The 27,667-nt window shown below is 52.9% G+C and overlaps 1 protein-coding gene across 5 annotated transcripts; it reads left to right on the top strand.

The window, feature by feature from the left end:
* Window positions 1-997: 997 nt before the first annotated feature.
* On the top strand, window positions 998-26,794 carry GRIPAP1 (GRIP1 associated protein 1). Of its 5 annotated transcripts, XM_047764495.1 has the most exons (26): window positions 998-1,075; window positions 3,855-3,921; window positions 4,066-4,127; window positions 5,608-5,634; window positions 6,399-6,506; window positions 9,330-9,480; window positions 10,736-10,920; window positions 11,119-11,166; window positions 12,752-12,783; window positions 12,892-12,939; window positions 13,081-13,180; window positions 15,595-15,672; window positions 15,871-15,963; window positions 17,254-17,388; window positions 18,448-18,543; window positions 18,787-18,999; window positions 19,410-19,523; window positions 20,190-20,267; window positions 20,354-20,449; window positions 20,573-20,629; window positions 20,720-20,819; window positions 22,899-23,029; window positions 23,731-23,853; window positions 24,003-24,096; window positions 25,186-25,340; window positions 26,221-26,794. In XM_047764495.1, exons 1-26 carry the CDS (start codon window positions 1,034-1,036, stop codon window positions 26,311-26,313), a joined length of 2,526 nt encoding a protein of 841 aa, XP_047620451.1. In that variant the 5' UTR covers window positions 998-1,033; the 3' UTR covers window positions 26,314-26,794. The 5 variants fall into 5 exon arrangements, with proteins under 5 accessions (XP_047620451.1, XP_047620454.1, XP_047620452.1 ...); XM_047764498.1 differs by lacking the exons at window positions 5,608-5,634; window positions 6,399-6,506 and having other exon boundaries at window positions 1,019-1,075; XM_047764496.1 differs by lacking the exons at window positions 25,186-25,340; window positions 26,221-26,794 and having other exon boundaries at window positions 1,019-1,075; window positions 10,850-10,920; window positions 24,003-24,582.
* The last annotated feature ends 873 nt before the right edge of the window (window positions 26,795-27,667 follow it).

Raw genomic sequence — 27,667 nt, 5'->3', positions numbered from 1 at the left:
AATGGCAAAAAGACAAAAAGAAAAAAGAAAAAAGAAAAATCATTGATGGATGCTGAAGCCAAGGGTTCAAAAATTTTATATATATAGAGAGAGAGAAAGAGAGAGAAAGAGAATGATAAAGAAAAGGTGGCAAAATGTAAACAATTGATGAATCTGGCATAAGGGTACAAAGAATTTCCTTGTACTATTCTTGCTTTTCTGAATGCTTAAAATGGCATCAAAATTAAGTTATCCCTGCCAAAAGAAAGCTAAGGAAAATGGGGCGTATCCTAATACAAATACGTTGCCACTCAACATGCTTTCTAATTTTTCTCTTTCCCAAATAAAAACTACTGCTTGCCTGACAGGGTTTGGAGAGGCTTATAAGCAAAAGAGAGACTTATAATGTATTTTAATACTTATTTGAATGTTCCTGGTGTTCCGCCATCCTATTTTTTGTTTTTTAAATGAAGACTTTTCGTTTGATTCACTGCCATTGTTTCCTCATAGGTATTTTATATTTATTAGTGGCTAAGCCCTTCACCTAACGACAGCAGCGTGTTAAGAAAATCAGTGTCAAGGCTTTAAAGAGAAAAAAAAAAAAAAACGCCAGAGGCTTCATAAGGGGCGGGATTCCCTTATGGGGTCACCCGGAGGAGGGCGGGAACAAGATCAGCGCAAGGCTTCCGCTTTCATTAAGTCAACCATCCTCCTTAAAGGAGTACCGCGGAAGTGTCATTTTCGGTCGGCAAACACTTCCTTAGCGACGAGTCCACCGATGACACAGGGATGCCATAGTGTCGCATCACAATGGGTAGTCTGTGAGAGCTTAAAATCCAGATCAAATGACATAGGTTCTGGTAAAATATTAGATTGCAATTCACCTAACCTGTCGGTTTCCTCTTCTTCTCTCGGTTTCCAAAACACTGGACTTCCGGAGTAGACTTCTCCCCCTCTCTTCCTGCCCAGTGGTTTGGTCCGACCTTAATTCTAATGACAGGAGGGACAAACTGCGTCTGCGCAGAAAGCTGTAGGGGGGGTGGGGGGGAGGAACATGGCGCAAGCTCTGTCTGAAGAGGAGTTTCAGCGGATGCAGGTGCCGCTCGCCGGGGAAAAGACCACCGGGCTAGGCGACAAGGGGGCGGGAAAGAGAGAAGTCGTGCCATGGGTCTGGGCAGGGGTTGGTTGGGATGGATCTTGAGTCTGAGGGGTTGGTCTGGGGAAGGGAAACTGAGGCTCCGAGTGCTGATACTACTGGATTCTGAGATTCTGTTGGGCTCTGAGGGGTTGGATTCTGTTAGCCTTGTGGGCGGAGGAGAAAGTCCTAGCGTGGGCGGTACCTTACTCAGACCTGGGGGGGACGATACCTTTGGGCCCGTGCGGGGGACACCTGGGTGGGTGATGATAATGTTGGGCTTTGAGGGAAGGAGATCCTGAGAGGGCGAAACCATTTTGTCTGGAGAGGAAGGAAGCGGGCGTTGGGCTGTTTGCGTCATGGTGGGGGGAGCTCTGGAGAGGGCAATACCATTGCTGGTGGGAGGTGGACGTTTTTGTGGGAGATACCATTGTGTCAGGGGACAGGGGAAAGACCCCACATGTTGTCATTGTTCCTGGGAAATGGAGCTTCTGTGCGAGAGGGGTGTAGCGGATCCCAAGAGAGGGCAGTACCATTGGATGATGAGGCGTGATCCCATTAGGCCTGGGGTGAATGGGTAATACCATTAATCCTTTTTGGTGAGAGACCAGAGGAGGTGAAAGAGTGATCCCTTGGACTGCCGTGGAGGGGACATCACTGCTCTGTAGGGAGGTACCCTAGCTGAGGACTCTGACTACTTGATTCTTTTGGGGGAGACTCTGAGGTGAGATGACAGGCCAAAGTGGGACCTTGTTGCGAGAGTTCCTAACTGGAGAAGACCATTGGGTTTAGTGAGTGGGGAGACTCTGAAAGGTGGAAACCTCTGGTAGGGTCCTGTGGAGGACAGGAGGGACTCCAAGTAAGGACAGGTCATCTGTTGGTCCTTGAATGAAGGAAACCAGTTGTTACTGTGTGAGGGACCCTGAGGGTGGAAGGGCGAGGTCATTGGACCATAAAAGGGGAAGGGCTCTGTAACTTGTACAGGTATTCCGTGTAATCCAGTTGACCCACCCAAGGCCTTGTTTGGGGAAAAACCCTGAAGGATATAGGGCCATTCCATTGGAGGTCTTGAGGGGTATAGGGGACTCTTGAGTGAGGAAGATTGATTCCATTGACCATGAGTGATGGGAAAACCATTGGGCTCTGATGGATAGGAACTTTTTTTTTCAGGACCGAACCCATGGCATATGGAAGTTCCCAGGCTAGGTGTCGAATCAGAGCTACAGCTGCCGGCCTACACCTCAGCCACAGCAACGCCACATCCGAGTTGAGTCTGCGATCTACACCACAGCTCATAGCAACGCTGGATCCCGACCCACTGAGTGAGGCCAGGGATTGAATTCACATCTTCATGGATATCAGTTGGATTCGTTTTTGCTGCGCCACAATGGGAACTGCTGGATAGGGCCTCCGAAGTGGGTGCCAGCGGTGTTCCAGTTGGATCAGGACAGGGGAGACAGATCACAGAATCCGAGAGAGGACGGGGCAAGAAGCTTCTATAGAGGCTCTGTGCTGTCTCCTTTAGTAGACCACCCCGGGATGGAGGCTGGCGCCATGGAAGAGAGGGAAAGGTCCTGGTGGAGTAAGGGATAGCGGTTCTGGAAAGAACTGACCTCAGTGCCCTGGAAGGGTAGTAAGGAGGGGTATGCTGTTTGGAATGGCCCATACATTACTTTTCCTCAATTTTTTTTTTTTTAAGGCTGCACTTGTGGCATATGGAGGTTCCCAGGCTAGGGGTCGAATTGAAGGCACAGTTGCTGGCCTACGCCACAGCCACAGCCATGGGGGATCCAAGCCGCATCTGTGACCTACACCGAAGCTCATGGCAACGCCGGATCCTTAACCCACTGATCGAGGCCAGGGATCAAACCCGCAACCTCATGGTTCCTAGTCGGATTCATTTCCGCTGCTCCGCAACGGGAACTCCAACTTTTCCTCAATTCTTGAAAGGGGTCTGGACATATTTGGAGAGCCTTGTAGACAGGGACCCTGGGCAGCCCCCTTTTACTCAGTGAGATTGGTCATAATCCGAGGCCCTCTTCCCTTGGGAAAGAGGGCAGAAGGCAATCCCTGGCCCCCTATTCTGGCCAAGAGGATGGACAATACCTCTGACAGAAGATAGAACAGTATTGGGTGTGTGATGAGGCAGCTGAGGCGAGGGGGCAGAACTTTATCCTGTGGACCTGGAGAGCCATGGAACCCACGTGAGCATAGTGGATTGGAAGGGGAGAGATGGAGGCAGCAGGGAGATAGAGAGGTGAGGCTGGCTGTGGTTATAAACAGAACTGGAGGAGTTCCTGTCGTGGCGCAGCAGCAGTGAATCGGACTAGTATCCATGAGGATGCGGGTTCAATCCCTGGCCTCGCTCAGTGGGTTAAGGATCCGGCGTTGCTGTAAGCTGTGGTGTAGATTGCAGATGCAACTCGGATCTGGCCTTGCTGTGGCTGTGGCCTAGTCTGGCAGCTGTAGCTCCTGTTTTCAACCCCTAGCCTGGGAACTTCCCTATGCCTCAGGTGCGGCCCTAGAAAAAAATAACAATAAATCAGCAAAAGTGGAGAAGGTGGGATGGGCCGAGCAGCTGGAAGCTCATTTGGGAGGCAACAGGCACAGGTCTTAGGAGTGAATAAAAAGGCACACGGAGGGCAGCAGGGTCCATGGGGCTCAGAGATTGGTTCCCTCCCTGTGAGGGTAGGTGACACATTCCTGCCAAGTCATTTCCCTCCCTGCTTCCCCCGCTAAGGCTCAGCTCCTAGAACTCCGGACAAACAACTACCAGCTTTCGGATGAACTACGCAAGAATGGTGTTGGTGAGCCAAAAGGGTCTCATGAGATGGGGGCGGCTTTGGGGGACAGAGGCCAAGGGGAGGAAAAAAACCTCAGAGGCCTGGCAGGAGGACCTTTCGGCTCCTGCCGCTGACGGAGGCTGAGACGCTCTGCTTTCCCCACACCAGAACTCATCAGTCTTCGACAGAAGGTCGCCTACCTGGATAAGGAGTTCAGCAAAGCTCAGAAGGTACCTCCCTCCGCTCATTCACCCATCCATGTTTCCTTGCAGCTATCTGTTCCATGAGCACCTCCAGCGTGCCAGACCAAACGTCGCATGCTGCCATGGGTCATTCAAAAATGTCTCCGGGAAGTCTCCTTTGCTAATAGCATCTAGGTCTGCTTAATTTATTGATTCACATTTACTCTTCTTTTGAAGATTTTCATGTTTTCCATTCTAGTTGATTTAACACTGTTCTGTCAATTTCTACTGTACAGCAAAGTGATCCAGTCATTCACACATACACATATACATTCTTTATCTCACATTAGCCTCCATCATGTTCCATCGCAAGCCTCTAGATATATAGTTCCCTGTGCTCTACAGCAGGATCTCCTTGCTTATCCGCTCTACATGCAATTGTTTACACCTATTAACCCCACATTTACCCTTTTTTTTTTTCTCTTTTTGGCGGGGGGCCTGCACCCGTGGCACATGGAAGTTCCCAGGCTAGGGGTCCAATCGGAGCTGTAGCTGCCAGCCTAGGCCACAGCCACAGCAACGCGGGATCCAAGCAGTGTCTGCAACCTACACCACAGCTCACGGCAACGCCGGATCCTTAACCCACTGAGCAAGGCCAGGGATCGAACCCGAGACCTCATGGTTCCTCGTCGGATTCGCTTCCGCTGCGCCACGGCGGGAACTCCGTATTAACCCCACATTTACTCTTCATTCACTTTTCATTTTAATTACTCATTCTCATTCACAAATTGCTCACTAAACCAGCAAGTCTGTCAGTAAATCTGCCTTGAATCTGCCTCCGTTTCTCCACTCACACCCCTGTCTTGTGCTCCTGCTCCCTATCCCTGTGATGGTCCTGTTGGTAAAGTGAGACTCAACCTACCTCTCAAACCCTTTGAAGGTGAGATAGCATATAATCTCCGATGGCCCCTCAAGGCCTTCAAGGCCCTCTTTGGTCTCTTTCTTCACTGCTCTGTCCCCATGCAGAGCACATTGTCATACACAGGATGTGCTCCTTCCATACTTGTTAGATGAAAGAATACAGAATGCCGAAAGTCTGGCAGCCGTCGAGCTGGGCTTCTCGTTGGTAGGGCGTTGATTCCCCAACCTGGCAATGTCCTCAGCTGCCCAGCAGGGGAACAGCACTTCCCACGGGGCATTGGAAGGGATCCACCTAGGTGTGTTTGGACAGATGTAGCAACGAAGCCACAGCTTCTGAGCCTGGAGTCCCAGGCCCAGGAATAGCCTCAGGCGCTCGGGGGGAAGGATGTAAGCAGGGCGCTTCTCATTTACCCACTCACTCACTCACTCCATCCTTCCTGTGGGCTCCACTCGCTGTGTGAGTTCTGTGGATAAAGATGTCCCCATCCCGCAACCGCTGTTATCATTGTCCCCCCCGCTGACACTTGCCACAGTATCTCCCTACCCTTCATGGTAATGAGGGCGTCCATCTCTGTTTACCTTCTCTCTCTCCCCACCTCACCTTTAGGCACTGAGCAAGAGTAAGAAAGCTCAGGTAAGGGGACCCCTGGTGGGTGACTGTGTCTTAGAGGGGATATTTCTATTGGCCAGGATCTCCTTGTACTGGCCTTTCTTTCTTTGTGTGTGTGCTCCCATGTGTCTTCGTGTCTTTGTCTTCCTGTTTTGTCTCTCACTCTGCATTTCTCTCTGTGTGTTTTTCCTTCTCTCTTTCTTTCTCTTTATCCTCCTCTCTGAATCTCTGTTTCTGCCTTTCCTCTTCCTCTCGAAATCTTGTTTCCCTCTCAACTTTCTCTTTGTCTTTCTCGCATCTGTTCCTATCTCTGTCATCATTTCTCCCTTTCCTTCTTTCCCTTTATTTCTGACTCTTTGTTTCTCTCTCCCTTCTTCCTCTCTCTCTACTGGAGTCATTTCTTTCCTCACCCCCCCTCTCTGTTCTGTTCTTTCTCTGTTGCTCTCTTTGTCATCCTACCTTTTCTTTTTTTCCTCTCTTCCCCTCCCCATCCCTCCTTCTCTGTCTAAACCCCTCTCCCCTTCTCTTTCTGCTTCCTTTCTCCTCTATTTCTATATACTCCTCTCCTCATCCTCCTCTCCTTCCCCATCTTCCCTTCTCTCTATGCCCATGTTTCTCCCTCCTTGTATCTCTCTTTCCCCCCATATCTCCTGATTTCACCCATCTCATTCTTTGTACCCTATGTTCCCCCCACCCAATGTCATTTTCTCTCTCCCTCTGTTTCTTTGCCCTGCTTCCCCATACTTTCCATCCCCCGTTGGAGACCTAGCCCGCATCTGCCACTGCAGGAATTCGAGGGGCTGCTGAGTGAAAATGAGATGCTACAGGCAAAGCTGCACAGCCAGGAGGAGGACTTCCGTTTGCAGAACAGCACGCTTATGGCCGAGTTCAGCAAGGTGCTGATGCCCTGGATAGTTGAAGGAGGTCCACGGGATAGGGGACACCTGGGCTGAAGCGGGAAGGCAGCTGAGGGTGGTTGGACAGAGGCTGGCCCTGTGTCACTGTCCATGGTGCTGAAACAAGGCCTGGCTCTCTGTTGGGGGGTAGCAATTTGACAGATGGGGCCACCCACTGTACTAGAATTAGAAGGCTGCAAACTATGAGGGCAGCTGGTTCCTGATCAAGTCACTCCTTTTCTTTGAGCTTTAAGTCTTCTTGTGTATTTGGGGGTGGGGGGATGTGGTGCTGTGGAGTCCCCGGCTGTTGGGAGGGTCTTAGGTAAAATTCTTATGCTTAATATGGGATAAAAAGACGTTCAAGCTGCTTGCCTTTTCCTTCCTTTCATCTGCCATGAGCCTGGGGTTCTAGTTGTAAGTAATTTGTCCTGGATTGGATAATTCTGTCTTCTCACTGATTTTAGTGTCTTGGCTCTTTCTAAATCTACTGGGCAGTGAGAGACATTATTATTTTTTGTTCCCTTACCTATCTTTTGTATCTGTGGTCAATGATTTTCTAAGTTCTTAGTGTATTTTAAGGGAGAACATCTCATAAAACAAAAAAGATATCTCCAAGGCTCAACCTGAGAATGTAAGGCTCAAGACTTTACAAAGGAAAAACAAACCAAAAACACAACCTTTGTGCAGGTACAATACTAGGAGAGGCAATTTAGTAAATAGTAGTTAAGAGCCAGAAGGCCTAGATTAAACCCTTGGCTCTACCTCTTATTAACTGTAACCCTGAGCAGGTCACTCAAGCTTCCTGTTTCTTGAGTCCTAAATGTTTAACATGGAAATGGTGGTGGAGTTCTCTCACGGCACAGTGGGTTAAGAATCCAGCGTTGTCACTGCAGTGGTTTGGGTTGCTACTGTGGCATGAGTTCAATCCCTGGCCGGGGAATTTCCACATGCTGCAGGCACAGCAAAAAAAAAAAAAAAAAAAAAGGAGGGAAAGAAATGATGGTAATGACAGGACCTGCCTGGCAGGGCTTTTGTGAGGATTGAATGGGTTAATGTGTGTAAACCACTTAGAACTGAGCTTTGCACGTAGTATCAGTTCTGTAGGTATTAGCTACTGATAGTATCCTTTTACTAATTCATTTTCCCTCTAAAATATTTCTTGACTGTTAAAAAAAAGTTTTATATCCATCCTGTGGCCTAGCCCTGCCTCAGCCCTTTCCGCCTCTCACCTGCCCTATTCCCACAGCCTCCTCACTGGTCTCCTTGCTTCTAGCTTCTTCTCCCAGCCCAAGCCATAAAGGTTGTCCCAACCTGCAGGTCTTAACACATGGCTCCTTTAGACAACATGTCCCGGTGTGTCCTTACCCCCAAAAAATTCAGAACCTCTGGTGCTCATAGCAGCTGACCTCATCACCTCACTTCTTCCTGCCTCCATCTTCAATGGTATCATGGTTCTTGCCAGGTGAGACAGGGGCAGGTATTCCTCCATAAATCCAGCTCATGGTTTCTCAGCACCTGCCCTGGGCTAGGGACTGAGCCAGGTATAGAACCTCCTTCTCACTCTCCCTCCTCCTCCTGGAAGCTAGACATGCTCACAGAGAGACCTGAGTTCAAGACCTGTCTCCACCACTTACTTGCCAAGATATTTCAGCTCAATTGTTCCTTCAACAAATAGTTACTGAGCTCCCACTATGTGCTCTAGCACTGATAGGTGACTGTTCCATGGTGTCTACTTTGTGCCAGCTCCTATTTGATGTGCTTTACATTATTCACTCATTTAATTCTCACAACAAGCCAATCATTTCTATCCCTAGTCACCAGATAAGGAAAACTGAGCCCCAGAGAGATGAAGTAATTTGTGCCAAGGTCATATGGCCAGTAAATGGCAGACTAGAAATTCACATCCAGGCAGTCTGGTTTCAGAATGTGTACTTGTGGAGTTCCTGTCATGGCACAACAGAAACGAATCTGACTAGGAGCCATGAGGTCGCGGGTTCGATCCCTGGCCTTGCTCAGCGGGTTGAGGACCCGGCATTGTCGTGAGCTGTGGTGTAGGTCGCAGGCACAGGTCGGATCCTGCATTGCTGTGGCTGTGGTGTAGGCCAGCAGCTATAGCTCTGATTAGACCCCTAGCCTAAGAACCTCCATATGCCATGGGTGCCGCCCTAAAAAGACAAAAAAAAAAAAAAAAAAGTCTATGCTTGTGAGCCTGTTACAAAATAAAATTTAATTGTGAATCGTAATTTATGATCCAAGAGTTTTTAGGGATTTAAGAAGTTAACATATTAGGTAAATTTAATTGTGACTTGTGCTAGGTAAGAAAGAAATGAACAGAGTGCTGTGCTAGAGAGTTTTGGAATTTCTGTGTTGGGGGCTGTTACTTGAAAGATGACATTTGAGCAGAGCGTGAAAGGATTCAGAAGAACTGAATGAAAGGAATAGTGTTCTGGAGTTCCCATTGTGGCTCAGTGGCTTAAGACCCCAACATAGTGTCTGTGAGTATGTGAGTTCGATCCCTGGCCTTGCTTTGTGGGTTAAGGATCCAGCATTGCAGCCGTGTAGGCCCCAGATGTGGCTCAGATCTGGTGTTGCCAGGCTAGGGATCTGAAGTTCCCAGTCTAGGGTTGAATGGGAGCTGCAGCTGCCAGCTTACACCACAGTCACAGCAACTCGGGATCCTTAACCCACTGAGCCGGGCCAGCGGTTGATCCTGCATCCTCATGGATACTAGTCCGGTTTATTACTGCTAAGCCACAACGGGCGCTCCAACAAATATTGTTCTGATTCTTTGCTTTTCTGCTTCCTCGTTCGTCCGCTCCTTAGCTCTGCAGCCAGATGGAACAGCTGGAGCGGGAGAACCAGCAACTGAAGGATGGAGCTGCTGGGTCAGGGGCTGCCCAAGCTGGGAGCCTTGTGGACGGAGAGCTGCTGAGACTGCAGGCGGAGAACACAGCCTTGCAGAAAAATGTGGCAGGTGCGTGGAGGCCCTCCTGGGGATGTGGGGACCTTGGGGGCTCCAGCAGGGTGTGGTCCTCCCAGGGGAAGGGAAAAGGCTTCAGAATCAGGCTTGGCCCTGCCATGAACCTGTCTATGACTTTGGACAAGGCATTTCACCTCTCCAAGCCAAAGCTTCGCCATCTACATATCGTGATGTCCACCACCTTGACAATTGTCGCAGAGATGAGAGGTGATATCTTTCTGAGTTTGGTTTAGTGCCTGGTAGCTAGTAAGTGTTAGAGGTTAGCAGATCGAACATCAGAAAGGAGATGTTTGTTTGGGAGTTCCCTGGTGGTCCAGTGGTCAGGACTGGGTGCTTTCACCATTGCTGGGTTCGATCCCTGGTCTGGGAACTGAGATCCCACATCAAGCCCCTGCATGCTGCGGCCAAAAAAAAAAAAAAAAAAAAAAAAGTATCCAGAAAGGAGATGTCTGCTAAATGAAGACGGTGAGCAAAGGAGAGTTAGGAAGATTCTGAGCCTAGGTGTCAGGGGGCTCTGGAACGAAAACTGAAAGAAAGCTTGGTCAAGTGTGGGAGTGTAGTGATATGTGGCCTTTCAGAGAGCAGCCGGGGCTTGTGGGGTGGTGAGTGGTAGTTTGGTGATCCGGAGGGAGACTTTATAGAATGTGACTGGGATTAGAGGTCCCAGGGGCATTCAGTTGTAGATGGAAGATGATGGGCATCACGTTGGAGGTCTGTGGGTAGGGCTTGGAGATGGATGGTGGTGCTTGGGGAAACTAGTTTGGGCCGATTTGATAGCAGACAGGATTTCCATGGTTGGCGAGACTGAAAAACTATCTGTGTGCCTGGGAGTTCCATTGTGGCGCAGTGGCAATGAATCCGACTAGTATCCATGAGGATGCGAGTTCGATCCCCGGCCTCGCTTGGTGGGTCGGGGATCCAGCTTTGCTGCGAGCCGTGGTGTAGGTCAGACGTGGCTCAGGTCCTGAGTTGCTGTGGCTGTGGTGTAGGCCTGCAGCTGTAGCTCCGATTCGACTCCTTGCCTGGGAACGTCCATATGCCTCAGGTGTGACCCTAAAAAAGCAAAAAAAAAAAAAAAGTGAGAGGTTGCAGGGGGGCGGGCTGAACATTTGTTTTGCAGGCTCGTGGTCATTGGGGGCAGGGTTTCTGCTACCTAAGGAGTCGAAGGCCAGTTCTCCCTCTCTTGGAGGAATGTCAAGGGCCTTTGTAGGCGACCTCATCCATCATATGTCTCTGTTCTACCCACCAGCCCTGCAGGAGCGCTATGGGAAAGAGGCTGGGAGGTCCCCAGCTGCCAGTGAGGGGGAGGGGGACCCCCCAGGGGGCCCAGCTTCCCCTGTTCTGCCCCCCATGCCGTTGGCAGAAGTGGAGCTGAAATGGGCGATGGAGAAGGAGGAAAAGAGACTGCTCTGGGAGCAACTGCAAGGCTTGGAGGTGAATCTGGGTCTGTCGGGGCCCAGGGTGCCAGGACACAGGCAGATGCCCTGGCTGTGCCTGAGGTCCCACGGAGATGTCTGAGACATCACCTGTCTCGTGGGCTGATGGGTTAGGGAGGCAGGAGGGCAGGGAAAGGCATAGGCCTTAACCTCCTCCCTTGCTGACAACGACGCCCTCCGGCATCCTTCCCAGCAGACCTTGAAGCAGGCCGAAACATCCAGGCTGCAGGAAGAACTTGCTAAGGTGGGGCTGCTGCGCTTTCCCTGGACTTTGCCCCACCCCCAGTCCCCACCTGCCATGCTTCCCCTGGCAGGGCACAAGGGGCAGAGTCCCTCCTCAAAGCCTCAGTTTTGTCATCTGTGAAATGGAGAGGCAGTTATGTCTCAGATCTGCTTTCCCTCCGAGATGGGCTAATGTGGTCCCTTCTATGTCTGGTACATAGCCGACCACATCCCATCCTTTTGTATCCTCCCAGCTCAGCCTGTTCATGCATCTGTCCATCCATCCAAGCATGTATAGATGGCTGGCTCTTATGTTAAGAATTTGAAGGGAGTTCCCGTTATGTTAAAAATTTGAAGGGAGTTCCCGTCGTGGCTCAGTGGTTAGCGAATCCAACTAGGAACCATGAGGTTGTGGGTTCGATCCCTGCCTTTGCTCAGTGGGTTGAGGATCCGGCATTGCCGTGCGCTGTGGTGTAGGTTGCAGATGCGGCTCGGATCCTGCGTTGCTGTGGCTCTGGTGTAGGACGGTGGCTACACCTCCGACTCGACCCCTGGCCTGGGAATTTGACCCCGAGGGAGCGGCCCTAGAAAAGGCAAAAAAAAAAAAATTGAAGGGGGCACAGTCTTTATGGCATTAGCTTGCTGTGGCCCCCTTTGCCTGGCAAGGCAATAAAGCTATCTTTTTCTCTTTCACTCCCCCTCACAAAAAAAGAATTTGAGGAGTTCCCATTGTGGTTAAGGATCCGAAATAGTCTCTGTGAGGATGCAGGTTCAATCCCTGGCCTTGCTCAGTGGGTTAAGGATCTGGCTTTGCCACAAGCTGAGGTGTAGGTCGAAGATGCGGCGGATCCATTGTTGCCGTGGCTGTGGCCTAGGCCAGCAGCTATAGCTCCGATTGGCTCCCCAGCCTGGCAACTTCCATATGCTGCAGGTGTGGCCAAAAAAAAGAATCTGAGACCCAGTGCTGAGGCAGCCAATCCCGATTCTGCTTTGCAGGCCTCCCAGCTTAGCCATTCTGTGATGTGGCCATCCATCAATAGGGTTGGGGGCATAAATGCTTGGGCTTTGGAGCCTGAGGGAGCTGGGTAAAGGTCACATTTTTGCTGCCAACAAGCTATGCAACCAAAGTACCTAACCCTTCTGACACTCAGTTTCCCCATTTATCAAACTGATAGTGCTCATTTCTCAGGACTATTTTGAGGATTCTACAAGATAAGTCCAGTTTCCTTTTTTTTTTTTGTCTTTTTGCCTTTTCTAGGTCCACTCCGACGGCATATGGAGGTTCCCAGGCTAGGGGTCAAATCAGAGCTGTAGCCGCCAGCCTACGCCAGAGCCACAGCAACGCAGGATCCAAGCTGAGTCTGCAACCTACACCACAGCTCAGAGCAATGATGGATCCTTAACCCACTGAGCAAAGAGCCAGGGATGGAACCCGCAACCTCATGGTTCCTAGTCAGATTCGTTAACCACTGCTCCACGACGGGAACTCCCAAGTCCAGTTTCCTAAAAGGACTTAGTAGGAAGTGATTGTACACGTGCAGTTTATGTTTTGTCCTTATTAATATTAATCTCACTGTTATCACTTGTTCTCCCCTCCCCCACCCTAGCTCTCCGAGAAACTGAAAAAGAAACAAGAAAGGTAATTTTTTTTTTTTCCCCCAGAGGTTGGGGAAGGGGCTTGTGGTGGGACTCCGGAGGGAACTGACTTGTGGAACTGACCTGTGAATGCCTGTCTTTCTGTGCCCAGTTTTTGCCGCCTGCAGACCGAAAAGGAGACACTATTCAATGACAGCCGGTAACTACCAGGGTTGGAGATATTGGTGGACAACTGGGCAGTGCCCAGTGGCATTAACCAAAGTTCACAGGGGCAGAGCTGGGAGACTGGGCCTCAAGCCATGATCATTGTGCCCCCCCCAACCCCGCCAATCACCCCCAGGAACAAGATTGAGGAGTTACAACAGCGGAAAGAAGCTGATCTCAAAGCCCAGTTGGCCCGAACTCAAAAGCTGCAGCAGGAACTTGAGGCTGCCAATCAGGTGAGAGGCTGGGTTTTGAGATCACTGGGATGGGGACAGGTCTGGGAGTCTGGGGAGCTCTGAGGTCTGGAGAGGCTAGTTGGCAAGTCTGATATTTCCTGTGTTAGAAATATAGGCACTGGATGGGTCCTGGGCCTGCTAGGAGCTAGGGAAATGGGACCTAGAGAGCCCCCAGGGCCTGAGGTGTTGGGCTAGGAATCTGCATGAATCAAAAACCTCAGGGCGTGGGCGGAGTTCCTGTTGTGGCTCAGCAGGTTATGAGCCCGACTAGTATCCAGGAGGATGTGGGTTCAATCCCCGGCCTCACTCAGTGGGCTAAGGATCATCCGATGTTGCTGTGAGCTGTGGTGTAGGTCACGGATGTGACTTGGATCCTATGTTGCTGTGACTGTGGGGCAGGCTGGCAGCTGCAGCCCCGATTTGACCCCTAGTCTGGGAACTTCCATGTGCTGTGGGTGTAGCCCTGAAAGGAAGGAAAAATCTCAGGGGGGCTGAGGACTTGGAGGATCTGTGCCACAAGTTTGGCTGAATCTAAAATTCTGGGGGATTAGATGTAGTTCCCGTCGTGGCGCAATGGTTAACGAATCCGACTAGAAACCATGAGGTTGTGGGTTCAGTCCCTGGCCTTGCTCAGTGGGTTAAGGATCTGGCGTTGCCGTGAGCAGTGGTGTAGGTTGCAGACGCGGCTCTGATCCAGCGTTGCTGCGGCTCTGGCGTAGGCCGGGGACTACGGATCCGATTAGACCCCTAGCCTGGGAATCTCCATATGCTGCGGGAGCGGCCCTAGAAAAGACAGAAAGACAAAAAAATAATAATTTTAAAATAAAAATAAAATTCTGGGGGATTAGAGACAGGAGTATGGAGAAATCTATGGTTATTGGACTGGGACCAAGAGTTGGAATGAGTCTGAATTCCCCGGATGTTGGGTTACTTTGAGACCTGTGGCAGCCGGGCAGATGTAAGACTTTCAAGGGTAAGACAGGCCTGGAGAGTGGGTCCATTTGAGATCCTCAGAGCTTGGGGGCTGGCTTGGGGCCTGAGATACCTAGGAAGTTGAATCATGTGGGCTGGGTGGTCCTGAGACCCCTGGAGCCTGTGAATAAAAAAACTGGCGAGTCGGAGACATCCAGAGACTGCAGCAAATGTCTAGGTGGGTCTGAGGCTCCCAAGGCTTGGGGGCTGCCTCCTGGCTTCCCCCTAGAGTGAGTGAGTTTGAGGTCCCTTGGATCGGGGGATATGGTGGCTTGTGGGTCTAAGGCCCCCTAGGAGCAGGGGACAGAAGTCTGGGTAAAACTGAGTTTTCAGTTAGCTGGGTCCGAAGATCCCCAGAGACTGGGGACAGGTGTGGCAGGTGAAATATTGGTCTGAGGCCTCACCAAGGCAGTTATATTAATATGCAACCTATGGGGTCTGGGGCTGTGCGTGCATGGATCTGAAATTCTTTTTTTTTTTTTTGTCTTTTGTCTTTTCTGTTTTTTGGGCCGCGCCCATGGCATGTGGAGGCTCCCAGGCTGGGGGTCATCGAATGAAAGCTGTAGCCACCAGCCTATACCACAGCCACAGCAACGCCAGATCGGAGCCGAGCGTGCGACCTACACCACAGTTCACACCAACACCGGATCCTTAACCCACTGAGTGAGGCCAGGGGTTGAACCCGTGTCCTCATGGATGCTAGTCAGGTTTGTTAACTGCTGAGCCATGATGGCAACTCTGGATCTAAGACTCTTGGGAACTAGGGGTATGTGGGGTTGTGTGTGTCTAAAAATCCTTGGGGGAGTTCCCATTGTGGCTCAGCGGACATGAATCTGACTAGGATCTATGAGGATGCAGATTCAATCCCTGGCCTTGCTCAGTGAGTTAAGGATCTGGCATTGCCATGAGCTGTGGTATAGGTCGCAGACTCGACTCGGATCTGGCATTGCTGTGACTGTGGTGTAGGCCAGTAGCTACAGCTCCGATTCAACCCCTGGCCTGGGAACCTCCAAATGCTCTGGGTGTGGCCCTAAAAAGACAAAAAATTTAAAAATTTTTAAAAATCCTTGGGAATTGGGGTCAAAAGTCTGATTGAAGCTGTAGTCCCTGGAGGCTGAGTGTGTCTGAGAATCCTGGGGCCTCTGAGCTGGAATCTGGATGAGTGTGAGACCTCTTATGGATGAGGGCTGAGTGAATTTGAAATCCCCAGGAGTCTAGGTGTTTTCTGAGATGCTTAGAACTGGGATATAGGGGTGTCTGAGGCCCCTGGGGGTCATGACCTAGAGTTTGGGTGAGCCTGAGATCTCCGATGGCTGGGTAGTCCAAGACCCTCAAGTGCCGGCAACATGCTGCCGGGTGGTCAAAGAGGGAGTCTGTATGGTTATATGTACCCCAGGGGAGGCTGCAGTCTGGAATGGGCTCCCCCGACCTGATCCCCACAGAGCTTGGCAGAGCTGAGAGACCAGCGGCAGGGGGAGCGCCTGGAGCATGCGGCAGCACTGCGAGCCCTACAGGATCAGGTACATTGTACCGAGCGGGCTCTCGGCGGGGGCAGCCTCAGTGGGCGATGTACACCAGGCAAGGCCCCAGGGGTCCTGCTTCCCCTGGTTGTGGTTTGTGTGTGTGTGTGTGTGTGTGTGTCCTTTCTTTCTTGGCTGTTGGTAGGTCCTGCCTTCCTGTTCTGGACCTGCTCTCACTTGTTGTGGGGACGGGGCCAGGTGTCCATCCAGAGTGCAGATGCGCAGGAACAAGTGGAAGGACTTTTAGCTGAGAACAATGCCTTGAGGACGAGCCTGGCTGCGCTGGAGCAGGTATAGGACACGTGGGAGCCCACGCTGAGCCCTCCCCAGTTCCCTGTCTCCCTCTGCTTCTGACCCCAGTGGGGCAGGGTCGCCTGGACTTCATGCTGTTCTCCTGCCTCTTGTTTCTCTTTCACTCTCAGCTTCTCCTTTCTGTTTTTGTTTTTTTTTTAGGGCCGTACCCACAGCATATGGAGGTTCCCAGGCTAGGGGTCCAGTCGGAGCTGTAGCTGCCAGCCTTTGCCAGAGCCACAGCAACGCAGGATCTGAGCAGTGTCTGCGACCTACACCATAGCTCACGGCAACGCCGGATGCTTCACCCACTGAGCGAGGCCAGGGATCGAACCTGTGTCCTCATGGATCCTAGTCAGATTTGTTTCCGCTGCGCCAGGACGGGAGCTCCTCAGCTTCTTTCTGTTGGCTTCCACCCCTCTTCTCTCTGGCCATCCATCCCTGACTCTCTTGCATTCTAGTTTCTCTCCAGTAAAGTGCCGGAAGTGTACTGATCTCAAGTGTATACTCAGTGATTCATCTTTGTCTATCTATCTGCACGTGGCCACCCCCCAGATGAATATCTTGAGCATTTTCAGCACCCCAGAAGATCCCTTTTACCCCTTCTCAATCACTACTTCCCCAGCAGTAACCACTCCTCTGACCTTTTTTTCAACGTAGATGAATTCTGTGTGTTCCTTGACTTCATGTAAATGGAATCAGACACCCAGTCTTATGTCTGGCTTCTTTCCTGCAGCCTTATTTTTTATTTATTTATTTATTTTTTGGTCTTTTTGCCTTTTCTTGGGCCGCTCCTGCAGCATATGGAGGTTCCCAGGCTAGGGGTCTAATCGGAGCTGTAGCTGCCGGCCTATACCACAGCCATGGCAACTCAGGATCCGAGCCACATCTGTGACATACACCACAGCTCACGGCAACGCCGGATCATTAACCCACTGAGCAAGGCCAGGGATCAAACCTGCAACCTCATGGGTCCTAGTCGGATTTGTTAACCTCTGCGCCACGATGGGAACTCCCCTGCAGCCTGATATCTCAGGTTTATCCATATGTGGCACTGATCGGTCCTGCTATCTCTGTGTACGGTTTCCTTCTATGAATACGCCACATTTATCCAGTCCCCTGTTGATCTCTTTTTCTCACTGCTTTTCTCTTTGAAATCCGCTGCCCCCCTCCTCTCCCTGACTCTTTTCACCTCTCTCCCTGGTCTCCCTGGAACTGGGAGGCTCACACCCTGTGACTGGCCCCTGGAGCCCCTTTACCTCCGCTTCCCATCATCACCGCTCTCTCCAGATCCAAACATCAAAGACCCAAGAACTGAATGCGCTCCGGGAACAGACTACTGGGCTGACAGCTGAGTTGCAGCAGCGACAGGCTGAGTACGAGGACCTCATGGGACAGAAAGATGACCTCAACTCCCAGCTGCAGGTGACACCTCTGGCTCCACCCCATCTTCTTTTAGTTCCCTAGTGCTGGCTCAGTGGAGTTTCCCATGAGCTGCAGTGGGAAGACCATGGAGTTAGACGGACTTGGGTTCCAGTCTGACTCCTAAACCTCCTAGCACCTGTGTGTCCTAGACCAAGTCATTTCAATTCTCTGAGACTGAGCCTCTGCAGTTAGTTAGGGTAGCCATTCTGATTCCATAACAGAAACCAGAACAAGAGTGGCTTCTATTAAATAAGACTGTCGTTCTCCCTCATATAAGAGTCCAGGTAGGTTGTCCGGGGATGGAATGATGGCTTTCTCATGACCAGTGGCCCAGGTTCCTTCTCCATTGCTGTTCTGCCACCTTCAACTCAATGCTTCTTTTTTTTTGCTTTTTGGGGCCGAACCTTTGGCATATGGAAGTTTCCCAGGCTAGGGATCAAATTGAAGTTGCAGCTACCAGCCTACGCCACAGCCACAGCCACAGCCATGCCAGATCCGAGCCGCGTCTGGGACCTACACCGCAGCTCACGGCAACGCTGGATCCTTAAACCACTGAGCGAGGCTGGGGATCGAACCTGCATCCTCATGGATCCTAGTTGGGTTTGTTATCACTGAGCCATAACAGGAACTCCCAGCACAAGATTTCTATCTTGGCATCCAAGATGCTTGCTCAAGCTCCCTGCCGCCATGTTTGTATTCTGTCTGGAAGGAAGGGGGAGGAGGGGAAGGGCCCAGCGTGCCCCTTTCCTTTACGACCATCACCTAAATTACACTCACCACGTCTGCTTACAGAAATGAATCCCGCGGCCACACCTAACGGCAAAAGAGCCGGGGAAATGTCAGCTAGCAGACCATGTGCCCACTCATGAAGTCTCTTGGTGGAGAAAGAGGGGGGAATGAATACCGGGGTGCAGCTAGTTGTCTCTGCCATATTTCCCATCTAGAAATGGAGAGAACATCACCCACGTTGCCAGGGTCCAGGGAGATGCCCGACCAGAATGTCCCGGGTGACCAGCTGCCTCCTGGGGGCTCTTTATCAAACCTTTGTCCCCACGCTAGGAGTCATTGCGGGCCAACAGTCGGCTGCTGGAACAACTTCAAGAAATCGGTCAGGAGAAGGAGCTGTTGACCCAGGAACTGCAGGAGGCTCGGAAGGTGGGCAGCACCGGGCGGGGAGGCCCAGTGCGTGCAGGGGGCGGGGCAGGTGATGTGGGCAAACCCACGGGAATGGGAGGAGACAGGAGGTGACCAGTTCCACAAGGATGAGGGAGGGAGGGAGCCTTTGCAGCAGGGATGGGGACGAGGTGGACCTTGGCTTGTTGGCCTGGGCCTTGTTTGGCACTGGCTGGAGGTGGGGAGGTTGCCTGACATCCTGCTGCCCCCTGGTCCTGACGCCAGAGTGCTGAGAAGCGGAAGGCCATGCTGGATGAGCTGGCCATGGAGACGCTGCAGGAGAAGTCCCAGCACAAGGAGGAGCTGGGAGCAGTCCGGCTCCGGCATGAGAAGGAAGTGCTAGGGGTGCGTGCCCGCTACGAGCGTGAGCTCCGAGAGCTGCACGAAGATAAGAAGCGGCAGGAGGAGGAGCTTCGTGGGCAGATCCGCGAGGAGAAGGTGGGTGGGTAGATGATACCCTTCTGCCTCTAAAACCTGGGGAGCTGGAGTTCCCGTCGTGGTGCAGTGGTTAACGAATCTGACTAGGAACCATGAGGTTGCAGGTTCGATCCCTGGCCTTGCTCAGTGGGTTAACGATCCGGCATTGCCGTGAGCTGTGGGGTAGGTCACAGACGTGGTTCGGATCCCACGTTGCTGTGGCTCTGGTGTAGGCCGGTGGCTACAGCTCTGATTCGACCCCTCGCTTGGGAACCTCCATATGCCACGGGAGCGGCCCCAGAAAAGGCGAAAAGACAAAAAAATAAAATAAAATAAAGCCTGGGGAGCACTGCTCTGCTGACAGGCCTGGGGATGGCGAGGATCCGGGGTCTGCTCTGCCGCCTGGCCCACCACGGTCTGCCCTCTCACAGGCCCGAACGCGGGAGCTGGAGAATCTCCAGCAGACGGTGGAAGAACTTCAAGCTCAGGTTCACTCTATGGATGGAGCCAAGGGCTGGTTTGAACGGCGCTTGAAGGAGGCCGAGGTGTGTTGGTAGCTGGTGAGGCACAAAGGCGGATTGAGGGTGGGGTGTACCGGGTTGTGCTCAGGCCTGGGGAACCTTCTGAGATGCTCTGGTCTTGGGCATCCCCCCAGTGGCCCCTGGCTCAACAGCAGCCCCTTGGAGGGGATCAGGGCATGGCCATCAGTAGGGCACAATATCTGCTCTGCAGATTTGAAAAGACACTTGGAGTTCCTGTTGTGACTCAGCGGAAATGAATCTGACTAGCATCCATGTGGATGCAGGTTCGATCCCTGGCCTTGCTCAGTGAGTGGGTGAAGGATCTGGCGTTGCCTTGAGCCATGGTGTAGGTCACAGACGCAGCTCGGATCCCACGTGGCTGTGGCATAGGCTGGCAGCTACAGCTCCGATTCGACCCCTAGCCTGGGAACTTCCATATGCCACGGGTGTGGCCCTAAAAAAGGAAAGATAAATACCTAAAATGAAATGTAAATGTTGGTCTTCCATGTGAATGGCACAGCCCTAGGTGTGACGCTTCCACGTACACAGTGTTCCCCGCAGGAGTGTCTTCTCTGCATACCCAGGGGCCCCCTTGCCCTCCCTCAACACCCCTCACTGGGCGTGACGTCCCCTGGGGGGGGTATGATGTCCTCTGCGGGCCCGTGGCCAGACCTGGGACTTGTCTTGTAGGAATCTCTGCAGCAGCAGCAGCAGGAACAAGAGGAAGCCCTCAAGCAGTGTCGGGAGCAGCATGCCAGTGAGCTGAAGGTGCCTATTGCACGATGGCTTTCCTCTCGGGTGGGAGGACTGAGGTTCCCCGAGCCGCAGGGCCTGAGCTGCCCTCCGCTTTGCAGAGCAAGGAGGAGGAGCTGCAGGGTGTGCGGGATCAGCTCCAGCAGGCTCAGGAGGAGCGGGACTGCCACCTGAAGACCATCAACAGCCTGAAGCAGGTCACTGGTCCCACCTGGTCCCTCGCCACACCCCAGGCCTCCACATGCAGTAACGGGACAGGGAGGGAGCACCCTGCAGGCAGCTGTGCCGGCACCCACCAGCCCTGCTTTCCCATCTCACAGGAGGTGAAGGACACGGTGGATGGGCAGCGAATCCTGGAGAAGAAGGGCAGTGCTGCGGTACGATGGAGAGTTGTCCAAGCACGGCCCCCTCCTGCCCTGTGGCTCCCCCCTGGGCCTCAGCCCCCATCTCTTCCCTGTTCCCCACAGCTCAAGGACCTCAAACGGCAGCTGCACCTGGAGCGGAAGCGGGCAGATAAGCTGCAGGAGCGGCTACAGGACATCCTCACCAATAGCAAGAGCCGCTCAGGTGAGGGGCCTGGATGTCAGGCAGGAAGATGCTGGGCCTGCGGGCTGGGGCTGCTTCTTGTACTCTGCAGGGTGCTCCTGTGTCTTCTGTCCCACTTGAGCTCGGTCGGTCTTTCACCCTCTCTCTGCATGATCTCGCCATGTGTGTCTCTCTTTTTCTCCTTTTTGCTAGGTCCCTTCTCTGTTTCTATCTCTTTCTGCCTCATGTTATCTCTGTATCTACCTTTCTCTCCTGGCTTTCTCACTCCAGTTCTCCCCTTTTCTCCTCCTGCCTTTTTTTCCTCTCTGTTCCTTTTATCTCTGTCTCTCTTCTCTCTCTCTCTTTTGTCTGTCTGGGCCCCCTACTGCCTCTCATGCACTCCCACGCCTCACCCACTATCTCTGAATCTCTCTTCTCCCTCCTCTCATTCTGTAAATACGACTGAGCCTTCACACTCACATCCAGGGTCTCCGATAGGAAGCCCCCCTGAGTCTCGGTCCTCCAGGAGCTCCCAGTTGATCTCAGGAGACAGACTTAGGCAGCAGCAATGCCATGTGATCATTATGGTAGCTAAAAATCCATTTTATTTCTACCACTTAAGGTAGAACAAGCAACAGAAAAATTCAACTTGCCTCCAACTTTTTTTTTTTACTTTTAGGGCCATACCCATAGCATATGAATGTTCCCAGGCTAGGGGTCGAATCAGAGCTGCAGCTGCCAGCTTACACCACAGCCATACCAGATCCGAGCTGCGTCTGCACAGCAACACCAGATCCTTTAACCCACCGAGCGAGGCCAGGGATTGAACCCATGTCCTCATGGATGCTAGTTGGATTTGTTACTGCTGAGCCATAACGGGAACTCCACTGACTTTTAAAGAAAGTAACAACAGGAGGCACAGTATGTTAAGAACCCAACTACAGGAGTTCCCTGGTGGCCTAGCAGTTAAGGATTCAGCAATGTCACTGCTGTGGCACGGGTTTGATCCCTGGCCCGGGAACTTCCGCATGCCATGGGCACAGTCAAAAACAAAAACAACCCTTGGTGTTCCCGCTGTGGTGCATTGGGTTAAGAAACTGCAGCGACTCGGGTGGCTGCAGAGGCACGGGTTCAATCCCTGGCCCAGCGCAGTGGGTTAAAGGATCTGGCATTGCCACAGCTGAGGTGTAGGTTGCAGCTGTGGCTCAGATTCAGTCCCTGGCCTGAGAACTTCCATATGCTGTGAAAAAAAAAAAAAAAAGACAGAAAGAAAAAAATAGCTTATAAATAGATAAGATTCGGTGATGGCTCTGGAGCATCTCCTGTATTGCAAGCTCAGAGAAAACACGCTCCCTATCCTTCCACAGCCATCCTGCTCTTGCCAGAGATCCTTGGCTTGCGGTGTCAGCTCCCGTCCCTGACACCCAGAAGCAGCTGCAAGAGCAACGGCCCAAGCTTAGTGGCTATGTTTTAAGTGACATGGCAAAAACAGGTGTGTCTCCCCAAATCACTGTCTCTCCAAGGTACTCAGCCTCCTGAGGTTCTCTCTCTTTATAAAAGAGGACTTTTATTTCTGTTCTATTACAGAGTAGTGTACAAATCAGCACACAGGTTCAAATTGTGGGCCATACAGTCTGTTTGTCCATTAGATGAAATTCAGAGTTCCGTGCATGGCTCCGAGTCGGTTACTGTTTTTTCTCTCTCTGTCTCTGCTCTGACTCCTGCCCTTAGTCAGGGTCTCTGTTTGCTTCTATCATCCGCTCTGGCTTGCTGTCTCTCTGGGGTCTTCTCTTGCACGTGGGGGTGCCCCATGCCCTCTCCACCTGTCTGTACCCTGAGTCTGAGCGCATACACCACTTAATGCCCGTGAGTCTCCACATCGCCATCTCTCTCCCCATCTTCACCTTTGTTTCACTTCTGGTGTGTTTGCCTGGAGAGGCGGCTCCTTTTTTCTGCCTCGGCCTTTCCCACCCCTACACTCTGCTTCCGCCGTTCCCCAGTGCCCGAGTGTCTCTTTGCCTCTCTCCATCTCTGTCAAATCTATTTCTGCCTCTTCCTGCCAGTGGCTGCCCTGGGACCCTGGGGGATTGGGGCTCAGGTTTCTCTTCCCTCTCTGCCCAGGGCTCGAGGAGCTGGTGCTCTCAGAGATGAACTCACCAAGCCGGACCCAGACCGGGGACAGCAGTAGCGTCTCCTCCTTCAGCTACCGCGAGATCTTGCGGGAAAAGGAGAGCTCAACTGTTCCAGCCAGAGTAAGGGGCAGGGAAGAGCCTACGGCCCCAGCTTCTCCCCCAATCCTGGGCCCTCCTTTTTGCCTCCCCTGCAGCCATCTCGTCCTCTGGGCCCCGCACACGCATTTTCTTGTCCGCTTCTCCTCAAGCTGCCCAACTTAGCTTCAGATTGCTAAGTGCAGGATGGACAAATTATTCTCTCTGGCCCTTATTGCTTAATGTCCTTTCTTGCCAGTTTTATGAAAACTAGCATTCAATTTCTGAGCACATTCGTTTGCCTCTGGTTGCTTTATGTCCCTTACATGTCTCTCGAATCTAGTATGGTCCCTTTTTTTCCATGACATCAACCTATAGAAGAGACCAGCCCAGCTGACCTGCAGGCAGTCTCCCACCTTTGGGGTTTTCCTGCTGGCTTCCTAGTGGTATCGTTTAGCCTGTTCCCCTCTCCCCCTAGTTTTCCTGTCAGCTGGAGGTTAGAGCTCATTTGCCCCCAGCTCTCCCTTCCTGGTCTCAGTAAGGCTAGGATGTGGTGGTTCTTGTCTCCCGCTTTGGGCACAGGGGCACCCAGAGTCTCTGGGGGCGCCGAGACTTGTCTGCAGCCCCAGTTGTGCAGCCCACCCCCAGCTTGGTTCTTCTCAGCCCCTGATCCTGTCTGGGGCATCGGCGCTGAACCTGGCCTGGCCTCTCCCTCCCCCGCCCCCGCCCCCACTGCTTCCCTGCAGTCCTTATCCAGCAGCCCTCAGGCCCAGCCCCCGCGGCCCGCAGAGCTGTCAGATGAGGAAGTGGCTGAGCTCTTTCAGCGCCTGGCAGAGACGCAGCAGGAGAAATGGATGCTGGAGGAGAAGGTGCGGTCTGCCTGCTTGTCCCCCCCCACCCTGCTCTGGCAGCCGTCAGCCTCCTGGCTGGGTGGCAGGAGTCGGTGGGGACGGGGGGGCCCTCCTCAGGTGTGAACATGCGCAGTTGAGGATCTGAGGTGGGCCCGGCCACCCTGCAGGTCAAGCACCTGGAGGTGAGCAGCGCATCCATGGCCGAGGACCTGTGCCGGAAGAGCGCCATCATCGAGACCTATGTCATGGACAGCCGGATCGGTCAGTGCCCCGTCCCCGGCCCTCAGCCCGGGTCCAGCCCCTCCCCTGCCCCTTCCTTCCCCGCCGTCCAGAGCTGCGGCTTCTCCCCTCTCCTCGAGGAGCTCAACAGAGTTCCCGATGAGACCGCAGGCCGTGGAGGGAGAACCGGGGAGAACCGGGTAGGCCCGGACCTGGGTGTCCTCCTCCTGTTCCGCCTCTTATCTCAGCTCTTCCCCGCCCCGTCTGGGTCTCTGGCTCCTCTCCCCTTTCCTTTCCTTTCTTGAGTGGGTCTCTCTGTCCTTCTCGTTCTCCTTTCTCCTCCCCGTGTCCCTTCCGCTGCTCTCTCTTTCTCCCTTCTCTTCTTTCTGCCCCATCCCCCCCTCATCTTGTCTCCCCATTCCTGCTGCCCGTCCAGATGATGCCATCTCCAGAAATTTCCTATGTCCCTTTTAGGGTCCTTCTCTCCTCCTCTCTCCTCCCGCCGCCGCCGCCGCCGCCGCCGCCGCCGCCCCATCCCCTGTCTTGCTTTTTTGTTCCTTTCTTTTTTTTTTTTTGTCTTTTTGCCTTTTCTAGGGCTGCTTCCCACAGCATATGGAGATTCCCAGGCTAGGGGTTGAATTGGAGCTGTAGCCACCGGCCTACGCCGCAGCCACAGCAACGCGGGATCCAAGCCGCGTCTGTGACCTACACCACAGCTCACGGTGACACTGGCTCCTTAACCCACTGAGCAAGGCCAGGGATCGAACCCGCCACCTCATTGTTCCTAGTCGGATTCGTTAACCAGTGCGCCACGACGGGAACTCCTTTTGTTCCTTTCTTTCAAAGCTTCTCTCCCTCTTTTTTCCGTATTTAATCAGAATGATCCCCTTCGACACGTGCCGAGAATTGACTGCGTGTTCTGTGCAGGTTTGCCTGCAGTCATGGCCGCTCTTCCAGCCCCATTTCTAGCTCTTAGAGGTCTGCCATGGCAAAGCCTTTGCTCCCCTCCATTAAATGGCTTCTCCCCCTACTTTTCTCCCCCACTCTCTGTTTCCCTCTTTTCTGCCCTGTCTCGGTGCACCTCTCCTCTGGCTCGGCCGAGGGGGTAGTTCTCAGCCTGGGCCCTTGCAGATGTGTCTGTGGCAGCAGGCCACACCGACCGCAGCGGGCTGGGCAGTGTCCTGAGAGACCTCGTGAAGCCCGGCGATGAGAACCTTCGGGAGATGAACAAGAAGCTACAGAACATGCTGGAGGAGCAGCTCACCAAGAATATGCATTTGCACAAGGCAAGTGTGGCGTGCCAGCCTACCCCTCTGTCTGTCCAGCCACACGGCCCCCCGGGTCATCTGCCAGTTCCCCCTCCAGCCAGCCCCTTCCCTAAGCACTCCTGCCGCTCATCTTCCCCTCCTCCATCCACTTCCTAGCAGTTTAGTCTTGCACGCTTCCCTCCATCCTCGCGTCCACCCACTCACGCATTCATTCACACACTCACCCACTCTCCCGTCAGCCCCTCCTACTATCGCCCATCTGCCCCGCTACTCATCTCATCATCTGCCCGTGTCTCTGCGCCCCATTTCCTGATGTATCGCGTTCTCTCTCTCACCTACTCCTCAGTCACTCCTTGTCTTTGCTTTCACCCACCCGGCCAGCGACCTGCCTGCCTACCTGTTGTCCTCCATGTGTCCTCTGAGCCGTTCCTTGGTCCACCTATTTGCCTACCATGGACCCCCCCCTCCCCCACCCCGTCCCCCATGCAGCTACACACATGTCCACTCACCCATCCTGCCACCCAAGCGTTTCCCTATCTTCAGGGGAGTCAGAAAGGATGCAGATCCAGCCCCTGCCTCTGAGAAGCGAGCTCACCCTTTAGTAAATGATAAGGTGGCGAGGGGAGGGGGTCGTACCCGCCAGCCTCACCGCGCACAGCAGACGAGCTACTCCCGTGTCCGATGGTTCCAGACATTCCTCACCCCGACAGCCACTCCACACACACCTTTTGCGAGCCCAGCCCATTGCCGGTAGCTCTGGGAGCTTCTTCAAAAACCTTCCTGTCCCAGGCTAGACATAGCTGGGCCCTGCGGGGGTGAGAAGGATGGCCCCCCAGGCTTGGCGAGGGATCGTCACCTGCCGTCTTCTCTGATCCCTGATGGCTCGTTTGTTCCTTAGGACATGGAAGTGCTGTCCCAGGAAATTGTGCGGCTCAGCAAGGAGTGCGTGGGGTCCCCTGACCCAGACCTAGAACCAGGAGAAGCCAGCTAAAGACCTGCAAGCTGCACCCACTCTCCCCCCTCCCCACCCCTCAGGACACTATTCCCTTGGGCTGTGGTGGGGACATGGGGGCCGGCACCAAAATCGAATAGCTTGGGAGACTGGACATTAAAGGGGGTGAAGGCCTGATGGCTGGTGTTAGTGACCCGTCTTCGGGCTGAGGCCCCTGGGGAGTGGGGAATCCTGAGGGGTGGGGCGGGGGCTTCTCCTCCTTCTTGGCCCTGGCTCCCAGGGGCCTTTGCCTTCCTCTCTGCATGAGCTCTCCCTCCCAGAGACCAAGTCTTTTTTATTTTATTTTATTTTATTTTTTAATTTATGTCTGGAAGCCTGGCTGCTTTGCATCGGGGATCGGGGATGTCGGGTGGGGCACGGTCCATGTTCAGCGTTCTAACAACACGTGTGTGTGTGTGCGTGCGTGTGTGTGTAAAGGCTGTGCAGCCAAAATACCATCTGGCCAGACAGGCCCACCCACTGACTGTCTGCTCTGATTCTTTCCAACCATGAGGAGCGTTCCGGGGGTGGGGAGGTTACACCATGGGAACCAGGAGGGTGGTCTCTGGCGGCATCTGTCCTCTCCTTGCCCCACCCTCACTCAGCCTGTCTCCAGTTACTGTTGACCAACCTCTCAAACTGAGAGGAGAAGAAATACCTGCAGATACATACATATATATGTATGTATATATGTGGGTGGATATGCATTGGGTGTGGATGCGGATGAGTGGACAGATGGGAAGACGGATTAAGTGGTGGGATGGACTGATGGAGAAATCAGTAGAGGTTGCGTGGACCAATGATGGATAGTTGGGAAAGAAATGGACGGATGGATGGAGAGGTGATGGGATGAAGAAACGGACAAATGGTTTGCAGGGACATAAATGCACAGGCGGATGGCTAGGGGAGTGTGGATGGATGAGCCAATGGGAAGAGTAAAGGGTAGGTGAACTGGAGGTCCCTGGTGGCCTAGCGGTTCAGGAGCTGGTCTTGTCACTGTGGTGGCACACATTCGATCCCTGGCCTGGGAACTTCCGCGTGCCGTGGGTGCAGCCAAATAAATAAAGACACAGAAGACAGGACAATAATGTGTGAGGAGAAATATATGTATATTTATAGGTTAATAAAAGATGGGGCTGTGGATAGATGGACAGATGGGTGGGGGGATCCATAAGGGATAGGTTACTAAATAGGTGGATGGGGTGAATATACAAATGAATGAGTGAATGGGTAGGTGAATTAATGACTACATGGACAGGCGGGTGGGTAGAGTGATTGGTCGCGTGAGTGGGAAAATGGCTAGATGGGTGGGTGGGAGGAGGGAGGGAGACACGGACACCTCAGGAGTGAGCAA

The sequence above is a fragment of the Phacochoerus africanus genome, chromosome X, assembly GCF_016906955.1.
Source record: "Phacochoerus africanus isolate WHEZ1 chromosome X, ROS_Pafr_v1, whole genome shotgun sequence".
In the NCBI taxonomy this organism is placed as follows: domain Eukaryota; kingdom Metazoa; phylum Chordata; class Mammalia; order Artiodactyla; family Suidae; genus Phacochoerus; species Phacochoerus africanus.
The sequence above is the reverse complement of the archived record's forward strand: the minus strand, read 5'-3'. Positions and strand labels throughout refer to the sequence as shown.

Coding starts and splice junctions, on each gene's coding strand:
- GRIPAP1 (XM_047764494.1), top strand. CDS start 1,034: ATGGCGCAAGCTCTGTCTGAAGAGGAGTTTCAGCGGATGCAG. Junction 12,784..12,891: donor CTGAAAAAGAAACAAGAAAG/GTAATTTTTTTT, acceptor TTCTGTGCCCAG/TTTTTGCCGCCTGCAGACCG. Junction 23,854..24,002: donor AATGGATGCTGGAGGAGAAG/GTGCGGTCTGCC, acceptor GCCACCCTGCAG/GTCAAGCACCTGGAGGTGAG.